At 35.3% G+C, this 13,234-nt stretch overlaps 1 protein-coding gene across 2 annotated transcripts; it reads right to left on the reverse strand.

The window, feature by feature from the left end:
- Window positions 1-6,100: 6,100 nt before the first annotated feature.
- Window positions 6,101-10,939, reverse strand: LOC105796941 (boron transporter 1). Of its 2 annotated transcripts, none has more exons than XM_012626801.2 (13): window positions 10,793-10,939; window positions 10,125-10,332; window positions 9,940-10,022; window positions 9,560-9,752; window positions 9,324-9,462; window positions 8,978-9,143; window positions 8,591-8,757; window positions 8,280-8,453; window positions 8,066-8,161; window positions 7,818-7,955; window positions 7,376-7,695; window positions 7,003-7,270; window positions 6,101-6,678 (listed from the first exon to the last, which is right to left on the reverse strand). In XM_012626801.2, exons 2-13 carry the CDS (start codon window positions 10,226-10,228, stop codon window positions 6,376-6,378), a joined length of 2,151 nt encoding a protein of 716 aa, XP_012482255.1. In that variant the 5' UTR covers window positions 10,229-10,332; window positions 10,793-10,939; the 3' UTR covers window positions 6,101-6,375. The 2 variants fall into 2 exon arrangements, with proteins under 2 accessions (XP_012482255.1, XP_012482256.1); XM_012626802.2 differs by lacking the exon at window positions 10,793-10,939 and adding an exon at window positions 10,463-10,481.
- Window positions 10,940-13,234: the final 2,295 nt, after the last annotated feature.

A 13,234-nucleotide genomic window follows, 5' to 3' on the forward strand; every position in this document is an offset into this window, starting at 1 on the left:
AATCAAAAAATCAAAAATTAAAATTAAAATAAAAATAAAATAATCAAAATCAAAATAAAAAATCAAAATCAAAAAATGAAAATGATAAAAAAAGGAAAAATAAAGAAAAAGAACAGAAAAAAGAGAGGCTAAGGCGAAAACCCGCAAAGGGCGTTTTGTGACCAAATGTGGATTTGAGTTGAAAACCCAAAAAGGACGACTCAAATTTTGAGCAAAATAGAGCATGAACGTCATCATCATCGAAGGCTTCTAATGGGCATTGCTTCATTTTTGAGATCATTAATTACTTCATCAAACGAGTAGAGGATACTTCATACGCCAATGTCATCATATGCTGATATAGAATTCTAGAGAAGATGGTATCAAAAAATACGTTGAACTTGAATGATAGCACGATAGCTGAGGTCTGTAATCAATTCAAAATCAGACACCATGATTCATCATTATATCGTCCAAAAATGAATATTAAGAAGATTATGGAAAAATGACTGAAACTTATAAAGGTTGGCATGAGAAATTACCATTTGCCCTTATTGCTTGTCGAATATCTATCAAGACTTCCACCGGGGCAACACCTTTCTCTTTGGTTTACGGGATGGAGGTAGTTTTACCCATTGAGATCCCTTCTCTCAGGGTATTAGTTAAGCTAGAGTTGGATGAAACAGAATGGATCCAATCGCGATGTGATCAGTTGAACCTGATAAAAAGAAAAAGGCTAAAAGCTATTCAGCACAATCAGATGTATCAAAGGCGAATGATGTGAGCCTACCACAAAAAGGTTCATCCTAGAGAATTTCATGAGGGGGACCTAATGTTGAAACAAATCATTCCTATTCAAAAGGATTTTAGAGGAAAATGGATGCCAAATTGGGAATGTCTTTATTTCGTAAAGAAGGCATTTTCCGGAGGAGCTTTGATCTTAAGTGAGATGGATGGTAAAAACTTGTCAAATCCTGTAAACTCAGATTCGGTCAAGAAATACTTCACCTGAAGAAGGAGAAGGGACCAAGGTGAAAACCCGTAAAGGCATTTTGATTTCTAAAAAAAAAAAGAGACCAAGGTGAAAACCCGCAAAAAAACGCTTTGAATCCAAAAAAATAATAATAAAAGAATAAACCAAAAATAAGAAAAAGAAAAGAAAATGGAGAGACCAATGTGAAAACTCGCAAAGGGCGCCTTGAGACCAAATGGGATTTGAGTTGAAAACCCAAAAAGGTCGGCTCAGATGTTGATCAAAATGGGGCATGAGGAGATCAAAGTTACTCAAATGTTGATCAAAATAGGGCATGCAGTGATCTTGCTATGCCTGAATCAACAGGAAAGGGTACGCGACATCTTAGGGCATCAATAGAGTACTGTAGATCTCCTAAACACATGCAAAACTCAGAATGGTCTTCAGAAGGTTTGCACAGAGAAGTTCAAGCTGTGATATCTGGGGCACCTAGTCTTCATACTATTTATATTGAATTTATTGTTCTTGGAATACTTTATTCTTTTTCAAAATACATGTTCCTAATTAAATTCCTCTTTTATTCTTACTATCCTTGATAATTTATTCATTTCGAGTTATGCTCTCAAATCAATTCTATTTTATCCATCGTTATATTTTTTTTGCAAGCATGTTGCATTAGAATATTGATTAATAGACTAATAAACTTTCACAAGGAAAGTTTCGCATATTACTCTAGAAGTTTCTAAATAATATAGGAACCTGAAACAGGACTATTGTTTAGAACGCACCAAGTTAAAAGGTTGAAATATCTAAGAAGGAAAAGTCTAAATAAGACTATCCATTCGAATTTTATTATCAAAATATTGATTGAACAAAATAAAAAAGATGTCGTGTTGGTGACAAAGCTTCAATGAACAAACAAGCAATGATTGCCAAGCAATAAGAAGAGGTTATTCTTTGGAAGAGAAAATTCTACATTGGTACAAAACCCTAGGAGTAGTGTAAATGACCAAAATGATGGGAGAGAGGATTCACATCCTATACTCCTAAATTACAGTGGGAAGAGGATGGTTTAAATTTTATGTCCCAAAATTACAGTGGATTGAACCTTGAAGATTAAAGTGGGGGCAATCTGGTTAAGTTAGATGTGAGTGTTACCAGCCGAACAAGATGGCGTTCTGACGTGTTGGTAATAAAGCCTTAATGAATAACAAGCTATAACGACTCAAGCATTAAGGGATCATTTTCATGACATTTTGCATTTATGTATGCACATTTAGTTAGGAGATTTTGATTTATTCCGATCATAACATCATAATCACTAGGCATAAATAGGCCCATGAAAATGATTCTTTAGGGTCATGCTCCTTAGAGAACAAATCAGTGAAACTGCAAACCCTATACCCCTAGCATGGCAGTGGAGCAGATTAAAGCTGAAGGCAGCGAATCTTATTTCTCTGGCGTTGCAATAGATTAAAGTTGAAGGCAGCGAGTCTTATTTCCCTGGCGTGACAGTGGAACAGATTAAAGTTGAAGGCAACGAATATTTTTTCCCTGGCGTTGCAGTAGATTAAAGTTGAATGCAGCGAATCTTTTTTCCTTGGCATTGTAGTGGAATAGATTAAAGCTGAAGGCAGCAAATCTTTTTCCCTGGCGTTGCGAAGGAATGATTAAAGTCAAGGCGCGAATCTTTTTCCTGGCGTTGCGATGAGATTAAAGTCAAGGCGCGAATCTTATTTCTCTGGCGTTGTAGTGGAACAGATTAAAGCTAAAGGTAGCGAATCTTATTCTTTTGGCGTTGCAGCGGAATAGATTAAAGCTGAAATAGAGCGGATTAAAGTTGAAGGCAGCGAATCGTATTTCCTTGGCGTTACAGTGGAACATATTAAAGCTAAATGTAGCGAATCTTGTTTCCCTAGGGTTGCAACAGAGCAGATTAAAGCTGAAGGTAGCGAATCTTATCTCACTGTGCTGAAGGCAGCGAATCTTATTTCACTGGCATTGTAGTGGAACAGATTAAAGCTAAAGGTAGCAAATCTTGTTTCCCTGGCGTTACAACAGAATAGATTAAAGTTGAAGCAGAGCGGATTAAAGCCGTGGGCAGCGAATCCTATCTCTTTGGCATTACAGTGGAACAAATTAAAGCTAAATGTAGCGAATCTTGTTTCCCTATCGTTGTAGCGGAGCAGATTAAAGCTGAGGGCAGCGAATCTAATCTCCCTGACGTTAAGACTTGAAATGGCTGAAGTGGAGCGGATTAAAGCTGTGGGCAGCGAATCCTATCTCTTTGGCATTACAGTGAAACAGATTAAAGCTAAAGGTAGCGAATTTTATTTCCCGGGCGTTGAAGCGGAGCAGATTAAAGCTGAGGGCAACGAATCATTTCTCCCTAGAGTTAAGACTTAGAATAGCTGAAGTGGAGCGGATTAAAGCTGTGGGCAGTGAATCCTATCTCTTTGGCCTTACAGTAGAACAGATTAAAGCTAAAGGTAGCGAGTCTGGTTTCCCTAGCGTTGTAGCGGAGTAGATTAAAGTTGAAGGCAGCGAATCTCATCTCCCTGGTGTTAAAATTGAAGAAAACTAGTCTTATCCCCTGAAGTTGTAGTGGGGCTAACTGAAGATGACGAATCTTATCTTCCTGAAGTTGCAGTGGAGCAGATTAAAGCCAATAATCCTATCTCCCTGAAGTTGTAGTGGAGCGGGTTGAAGTGAAGTCTTATCTCCCTGAGTTTACAGCGAAACAGACTGAAGATAACAAATCTTATCTTCTTGTATTGACAGCGAAGCAAATTGAAGACACCAGCCTTGCCTCTCTGAGTTTACAGCGGAGCAAACTGAAAACAGCAAATCTTGTCTTCCTGTACTAGCAATGAAGCAGATCGAAAACACCAGCCTTGCTTCCTTGAGCAGTAGTAGAGTAGCTAAAGATTGTATATCATGTTTCTCTAAGCAGTAGTGGAGCAGATCAAAGACGACGAGTCTTATCTTCCTGAGGTAGTATGGAAGCAGATTTAAGTTACTAGTCTTATCTCCCTGAAGTTGCAGTGGAGCAGGTTGAAATTGCCAATTCCTACCTCCTTAAAGTTCCAGCGAAGAAGATCGAAGCTAGAAATCTCTTCTCCCTGAAATCACATTGGAGCAGATAGAAATACTAATTCCTATGTCCCTGAAGATGCAGTGGGATGGAATGAGACCACTTGAAGAAGATGAGCACTCAAAGAAGTCAGAATTCAGCAAGACCGAGCAAAATTAACCCTTTTATAATCTTTGCTCCATTCTCGTTACACGACAATGAGCAAAGAGGGGCAGTTGTAATAGGCCAATTTAGCCCGGGCTCACAAAAAAATAATAAACCCAAAATAGTAAAACAAAGTCCAAGTCCGGTCCAAAATTATATCATTTGGCCCAATCGGAATGACCCATTACTTGAAAAGGTTGAAGGTCCATCTACAAGCTTGACGCATATGGAAATATAATCTTCAAGGATATGCAATCTTAGAATATATGATTTTGTAATCTTAGAGATTTAATTTGTAGATACCCTTTAATCTTAGTCGTTGATGTAATTAATCTGTACCGTTGGATTTGGGGAGGCTCAATTATAAATAGAGGCCACTCCCTTCATTGTAAAACACTGGAGTTTGGAGCAATAATAATTTTTAAGAGCATTCACTCAAATCTCTCCCTTTCTTGCGTTCTTATTTTCTATGGCTTGTTCTTATTTTGTTCTTCGTCCATCTTTGTTTCTTTTTAAGTTGCTTTCATTTGAGTTGGATTTTGGTGGAGGAATTTCGTTGAATCTTCATATTGTGAGAGTTAGGCTGACTTAAGCGTTTTTTTAACCTTTTTTATTTATCCATTTAATTGTTTAATCATTAATTATTCTTTTACTTTTATTCATTTATTTATACATCAACTTTCTTATTTACATATTGTTCATTCATTTAACCATTCTTATCATTCTTTTATTTTCTTCCATTAATTATATAATTTATTTGTTTTTAATATTATGTCACACATGTTGTTTATTTTTTAAAACTCGTGTTATAAATCATCCATTTTAAATTGTTTGATTATTTACTTTAAAATTTTTTCCCATATATTATCAATTGTAATTTTTTATACTATCTATTTTATATACCATTTATTTTTAAGATGTTTTGTGTATAACTTGTTCTAAATTCCTTATTACACAATATTTATTTTAAACTCATTTATATATTATTACTTTATGTATTACCTATTTTCATTTTTTATATATTATTTATTCCAAACTTATACATGTATTACCTACTTTTTTCATATATAATTTATTTATTGATTTGTATATTGTTGATTTCAAATTTCTTTTCCTTTATTATTCATTTTCAAATTCATTATTTTTAAATTTATTTACATTTTATTTTGCCTTATATTTTTTTTATTTTATACTATTTGTTTTAAATTCATTGGTCTTTGATTATTGATGCTAGTATTTAAATAATTGCCATTATGTGTTTTATAAATTGTTTATTTGTATTTTCATATTGCCGTTTTTTATCAAAGTTTTTACGCATCATTTTAATATTGCGTCAATTTTCCCCAATTTTAAAAAAAGAAAACTTTTTAAAAAATAAGACAATATTCGGGACTTTGGAGCTTTGAGAAAATCATGCCCTAACTTACTGGGTTTCGATTTTTTTTATCCAAATAACCGAATATCCTTTTAAAACTTTAATGCATGAGACAAGCTTAGTTTCGACGGTTAAAATGTCGTATCCTAACTTACTGGATGTGGCATCTTATTACTTCGGGACAATGAGGTCTTAACATCAAATTCGATTTATTCAGGTTTTTAAAGAGGATCGTATTTTAAAATCTTTTCAAATTTTCGACATTAGGACGTTAATTAATCAATTAGGTACCAATTTTTGGGCGTTACGAGGATGCTAATCCTTCCTCGTGCGTAACGGACCCCTGAGCCCGTTTTCTCGAATTTTGTGGACCAAAATCATTATTTTAATAAATCAAAATGTTATATTAAAATAATTAATCTCAAGGTGACCCGATCACACCTCGAAAAAAGATTGGTGGCGACTCCATTTTTATTTTAAAAGTCGATCCCGTTTTTCAAAATAAAAATAATTTTTTACAAAAAATAAAATAAAATAAAATAAAATGCGGATGAATGATTGTATCGATAATGCCATTTCTACAATGTACTTTTCATAGCATCATAGTTTTTCTTAACTAATCAATAGCATATTTAGCTCTGTCATTCAGTTTTTGTCGGTCAGATCAGATGAAAAGAATGTATGAATATAAAACATGTACTTAAAAAGAATGGTAGAGGCAAATGCGTCGTAGATTTCCTGCATGTTTATCAATCTATTTTCTGCATACACTGTTTCTTTTGGCAGTTTTGGTCCATTACTTGTCCATTCCTAACCACTTTTTCCTAGATTCGACGGTCTGACTTCACTTGTTCTTGGACTGAATGGGCCTCTTCCAACATTCCGAGGACTTCTTCGGCCTGCCCTCAGTTCGTTTACTCTAGGGCTGTACCCTTGTTCCGAGAAACATGGACTCTCGATCTCAGTGCCCTTAAATTCTTTGGATGGTGTAGCAGTGGCGCTTGTCACCTTTAGGCTGCTTATGCGTCTGATCTCGCCCTTGCTTCGTGTAAACATTCCATCTAAAATCTCTCCATCATCGGCAAATGAAGCGGTTCTAATCAGCTCCCCTTCCTGCAGTCATTAACAAAAAATTGACTCAATGTCATTTGTGATAGGATCCAGGTCAGCCAAATATCCCACCCAGTAGAAATAGATCAATGATGTATATACATTATATGGCATCCAACTTTCAAAGGCATTCTATTGCTATGGCGCTCCAAGTCTCCAAGACATATTCAGACATAGCTATGAAGACATGACCCTCTACATACCCGTACTGGGCATGCAAATACTCTTATCTGATACTCATATTCAGGTCTAAGTAACATAGCACTAAAGATCTCTATAATCATTCTTTGTGTGACTAATCAGGAGTTAAAAATTCTAAGAACTTACAGTTACAAGGCTGAATGGAACAGCTGGTGACTCTTCATACTCCGCAGCATCTAAATCTTGAAGGTGTACCCCTTTGAAAAACTTGGGCAAAATGTATTGTCTCACAGGAACCAAAAGCATGATCATTAATGGGAAAAGGACCCCGGCAAGTGGGATCCACGTCATACCAAAACAAACTAACAAGTAAGCAGTTTGGAAAATTGTAAATACTGCAATTGTCTTGAAAGGTACAGTTTCCACAAAGGTGGCATGGTACTCCTCCAGTACTCTGAAACAAATTATTAGAGTAAATAAGCAGGTGAAACGATTGTGATTCGGTTAATATTTAAAAGTGCTCTAGAAGATGGTAAAGTAAATGGATTTAAGAGGTTACTTGTATCGTCTACTTGGTGCCGTGAAGAGCAACAATATTCGCTCCCAGAACTGGTTCCCTGGCAAGCTTTCAATGGCCATGAATGCAAAGTAGCCCCAAAGCACAGAAGTTGGGATCTTTTTAATGAAAGGCATTGCTGCAAGACATCCTCCAACCATTGTAGCTTGAAGCAAGTTACTTAGCCGCTGTTCTTTTACCTCAATAGGCAGCAGATCATCAATTTCCTTCTCAACATCAAATACTGTCTCATCAACTGGGGCATCAATAATTCCCATGGTTGAAGCCATTTGAATTGTTGATTCTTTCAGTTCCTTTAATCCCTATTCAAAGAAAGAAGTTTAGGCTGGGTTACTTGACAACCAGAATCAAGGTTTGTGGATTTCTGGGGATAAAAAATGGGTTAAATAATGTCAATGTGAAGGAATCATTATAAAATCAGTACCCGAGCAGAAGGTTCTTGGTAAACCAGTGGACTCTGCATTTGTTGATAGGCTTCTTGCATGCTATCATACACTTGTCCTAAGCTTGCATTATTATGCATACATTTGCGGGCTGTTTCTACTATTCTGTTTCGAAGCAACTACCAAAAAAAAAGTTTTAGTCTATCGAAATCCACGATCATAACATAATGAATAATGATGCTGAGCCACTTGACAATGCAAAAACATAACTGCAATTGGATATAATTACCTGGTGCTTCAATGTAGCTAAGCTTTTAGTATGCATTGGAGATTGTGGAATGACACCATTTGCCGGAGGGACGCCAATAAGACCACATAATATCGTCTGCCATCAAGTACCAAATTTACATGCTTTAGTTTATCAGGACTCGATACCAAACACAATAAAAGTAGTGGAAAACAAAGAGCATATCAAAAGGGAGAAAGGATGGAACAGGATCTACCAAGAATCCCAGAAGAAGTAAATCATAATGGAAAGAAGGTGGCTTCCTCAAATTGAATTCTTTCTGCTGAGCTAGTTGCGAAGCTACACTGTGATCAAAATAATACAGGACGGCAAGCATTGTTGCTGGAATGAAAGCTCCAATTATATAGAGCACTGGAACCTTTAACATGTCCTGTTGGTTTTTGCCATTTATCATCATTCATCAATATGCCACTCTATTTGTTTGTGGGGGGAAAGAAGCTTTTAATGAAACACGTAAGACTATATAAAAGAGAAACTCGTTGTCAAGTAAAAAAGGAACTTATTTACCTTCATGACGGTCCAATTTTCGTATGCACCTGGGGACCATGGATTAGGACTGAAAAGCCGCCTTGGAATCCCTTTTGGAGTACTTCCTGCTGGTATATAAGAAACAGCCGTCCATACCAGAATCATTAATGGCACACCATAGTCTGCTATGAAGCCTCGCAAAGATCCTTGGGAAGAAAAAAAATATTAGAGTAAATTTCAGTAAGCTGACACTTAATCGACATGCAAGCTATTGGATAATGCAAGGGTCCTGAGGATAGAAATGAAAAACACAATTTGGAGATTAAGTGAAAAAAAAGGTTTTAAGGACTTGTGTAATATTTATGTTGGATAAATGATCTTGGAGTAGTGGACTAAAAGCATGTAAGGATACTAACAGAAACTCACCAGATCCATATCTCCAAGATCGTGCTTTTCGGCTTCTTAATGCAGTAAACAGAAGGCCAAAGGACAAAACCAAAGCAAACATTCCATTTGCAAATCTCCATGAAGGTTGAAACTCTAGCAACTTTGGATTTTCTCTTTCAGGTATGCGAAACTCATCAACAAGTCCCTAGTAATCCCGATTCAACAGTTCTAGTTTGAAATTAGTTTGATTGAACTTTATAGTGTTATAAGATAGGGAAATTAGTAGTTACTGACAAAAGGACTCAAGTTCTGCAAATTAATAAAGTCATGACTGCTTAAGACACATAAGCTTCAAGCAAATTTAGAACTTTTATTTGTTTCTCACCTTAATAGCTTCCTGCATGAAGAGCATTGCAATAAGAAGGCCAAACAACTCCCCAGCAAGACGTGTAAATCTGTTGATAATGGAGCAAGCTCCTAAGATAGCCAGTAGGAACAGCAAGATTGCAGTCCACACACACACCCTGCATAATATATCATAAATTTCCATAAAAATCAATCATATGGCAATATTGTTAGGAGCATAAATTACAATCTGTTATCAAGAAACAAAGAAGATACCATGCAGTCCATGCAAGAAAGAGCTCTGATCCCAAATCTAGCCTATTTTTGGCAAAATTGAACATAAATGTGTACATAATTACAGTTGGCTCTGCAACTCCAAGGATCAGCAATGGCTGACCTCCTATAATAGAGTGTATTATTCCACATAGTGCAGTGGAGGCCAATGTTTGAACTGCTGTGAGAATCCCATCTGTTAACACAAAAGAAAAATAAAAAACATGAAGCAGTTGAGACCTACAGAAATATACACAGGAAACTATATATACCAGTAAGCTCTCAATTAGTCAATTGGTCATTGTCATTCCATTTTAGACTAAAATTTCATCTCCACTCAATAAAATAAGTGGCAAAACATGAACAAAAATGTACTTTCTTACCGGTTTCTCTTTCCAACTGTTCTCCAAATGAAATAACTGGAATTGCAGATGCAAAAAATATATACGTGGTGGGAGCCAAAATCCTACAAGGCCAACATCAAAATTATTTAAAAGTTATCCCTGCAGAATATGAAGTTCTCCAATGTCTGTCATGACTCATGAATGGTGACAAGAGAATGAGGTACCTGAAGCCTGCCCTGAGACCACTGGTCCAGTCTTGCTTGTAGCACTTGAGTCTCCCTTCAAGGTCATTCTTGATTCCACGAAATGGTACAAAACTCTCTTCCATTGTCTATTTTTTCCAAACTAGGGCAATTAAGTTTCAAAGGACTGAACTCTTTGAACTACTATGGCATGCATAAGCTGGTCATTGGGAAGCAGACAATCTTAAATCTGTCGAGAAAAAGGAAATCCATATGATACAATCAACTCAATAATATCCTTGGATTTACATTGTACACATAAAGCATTAACAGAATCTAAAGAAAAAGAAGAAGAAGAAGAAGAATCTTTACAACATTACATCAAAATCAATCTTTAAGAAAAAGGTTCTGGGCAACTTTCAAAACCCAGAATAAGAATGCTGAGCAAATTCAAAATTGATTCAAGCATTGAATGTTTATGTAGCAGAAAAAGTAACCCTTTAGTTCGTATTGTCAATGCACAACAGATATACTACCGCATTAAAGCTTGTAGTAAAGGAAGCACAGAGAAAGGGAAAAAAAGTTAGTAGCTTTCAAGGAATATGCATAAAATGCAAGAGATCGTTTGGAGAAAAACAGGAGATTCAAAGTTAGTAGCTTTAAGGGGAACCTATACACATAAATGGAAAATGATCATTTAGAGTACTTACCATCAATTGAAAACCAAAGGAAAAATGTTGGGGTTTTTTTTTTTAATAAATCTTGCTAAAGAGTTTTTAGGGATAACAAACTTCTATAAGAGAGTTTTATATTTTCATTGTCCAATGTACATGAGAAGAGAGAGAATGCCAGTTTATGACAAGCTGTCTTGCAAAGAAGCATCCAAGAAAGTAGCTTTCTTTTCTTATCTCACAGTACATTTTCTTATAGTGAATTTTGCTTGGCATTTCAATAGCTTATTATATTATACCCTTTTTTTTGATAACTTTAAAATTTTATCTTGAAAATAGAAACAAAAATTGTACAAATATATGAAAGTCTCACCATAGCCAGGCCGATAAAGGACTATCATTTTCTTAGATCGCATCCAATCATTATCATGAGCATAACATATATCAAAGTTGGAGAAAGAACATTGTAGATCTTGGATTTGAAGAGATCAGGGCATACCCGAAAAGGATAGTACTTATATTGTGTTCATGACATTAACGTAATCAAAAGAAGTGATGGTAATTTATCCACAATTAGATGATGACCAAATAACACGAAAGTGAATGGTGGAGTTGAACTCTTCGAAAATCCAACAACTTCAAGCCTCAAGGTGTAGTTGTTGTTGAAGATGGATTAATCAACTGATATTTTAGTACCAATCCAAACTACTTGTCTGGTTTTGTATTTTAGTATATACTAATCGTTGAATGCAGATTTTTGTTTTTTATACTCTTTTTAGTAGTATGCCATAAATTATAAGATGATTTCTTTTTTATTGCCAACCACCTATGCATTTCCTCACAGACAAAGCCAAGAACAAAGTTATTATTACTGTATTATTATCATGTACAAATTTTTAGTTTAGATTTTTTTTCACCAATTCTAAATTTATTCTAATATAAGAAAAAAAAAAGGATAATGTGTTACTTACCTAAATTATTAGTTCTAAAATAAAGGAAAGTGTCCAAGTTCAAGTATTGAGTGGTCAATAGAAAAACCAAAGCCAGCGGTGCGACGGTGGATCTCGAATGTCTACCTACAGTATTTTTTAACTTGTTCATACAATATTATACACTATTAAAAAATTCATTTACTGTTTATTTATTTATTTTTTCCTTGTGTTTGTACCATTAGATAGGGTTTTTTTTTTTTGGCTTGTGATTCCTGTTTTGGTTCCCAAGAAAATCATTTAAAATAATCCAACATAATTTATTTCTTTTAAAAATAAAAATACAAGGACGAATGTTGCTTCTTAATTCATGCCGAGGAAGGATATGCTAGAACATCATTGTTCTCAATAATTATTTTTCTCATTATTGTAATTATTTTTATATTAATAATTATTTTATAATAGTAATAATAAGCTTTAGTCTTGGTATTTTTTAAATAAAGGTATCTTAAGAGCTAGTGCATTTAAGTATTTATAGTAGCTAATTACAATGTTATAGATAACATTAACATCCCAAAATTCAAGGTTAGTAGAATCGAGTTTGTGAATCAAAAGAGAGTGGTCACGTTCTGATTTTTGTGTTTATCTGTACATTTTTAAAAAGTAAATTGATTTAATTTAGTGGTTAAGTGTTCTAGATTGTGTGTTTGAGGTCTTGTGTTTAATTCCTTTCTCTTTTTATTTTTTGTTTGCTCAACAATAAGAATGAGTTTACTGGTTCAGTAGTAAGGCCTTAGCATTCCCTAAGGTCCTAAGTTTACATCCTATTGTGTGCAAAAGTGGTAATTATTTTTGCTCTTCCCCTACTGTGCTGCCCTTGCTGTCAAAGGGAGGGTCAAATGAAAACTCTAAACCACCATATCTTGATAATAGATAAATCTGATAGCATAGGATATTGTTTAATATTTATTTAAATTTTCTAAAATTATTCCCCAAAATTCTCTCTCCGTCCCACGTCCCACTTCCCCCTCATTCTCCACTTTGTTTTGCACGTTGTTTTCTATTGTTGCTGTAACTCTCTTCTGTCAAATTTTCTTTATTTTTTGCTCCTTCCTATCTCTTCTTCCTTTCCCTTTTTCTTTTGCATCCATAAGCTCGCAATGAACACTACTTTGTTATTCTTTTCTTTTGCCGCCCTATCTTCTGCATCGGCAATCATCGACTTTTGTCACATGCAATCGACAGTTACCGACAATCATCATATCCTGTCGCATGCAATTAGCAGCCATCGCAATCTGCCGCTCCCTGTGTGCCACCAGCCGATAGCAGCAACTCTTCGCAATATCCCTTTGGCAACCCGCGGCTAATTCTCTCAATGTTCTGCAGCCCTTGTTTACCACCCCTAGCCATCCTCTACATAGATCAAGTGTGGGTTCTAATCTTTTGTAATCCGTATGTGTGTCTTATTCATAACTGAATCGTATGATTTGGTGATAATCGGGTGCATGTGTAAATAAATCTTGTTGAGTTGTATATGTGTGAATCCTAAACC

This window comes from Gossypium raimondii, chromosome 3, assembly GCF_025698545.1.
Source record: "Gossypium raimondii isolate GPD5lz chromosome 3, ASM2569854v1, whole genome shotgun sequence".
Lineage (NCBI taxonomy): Eukaryota > Viridiplantae > Streptophyta > Magnoliopsida > Malvales > Malvaceae > Gossypium > Gossypium raimondii.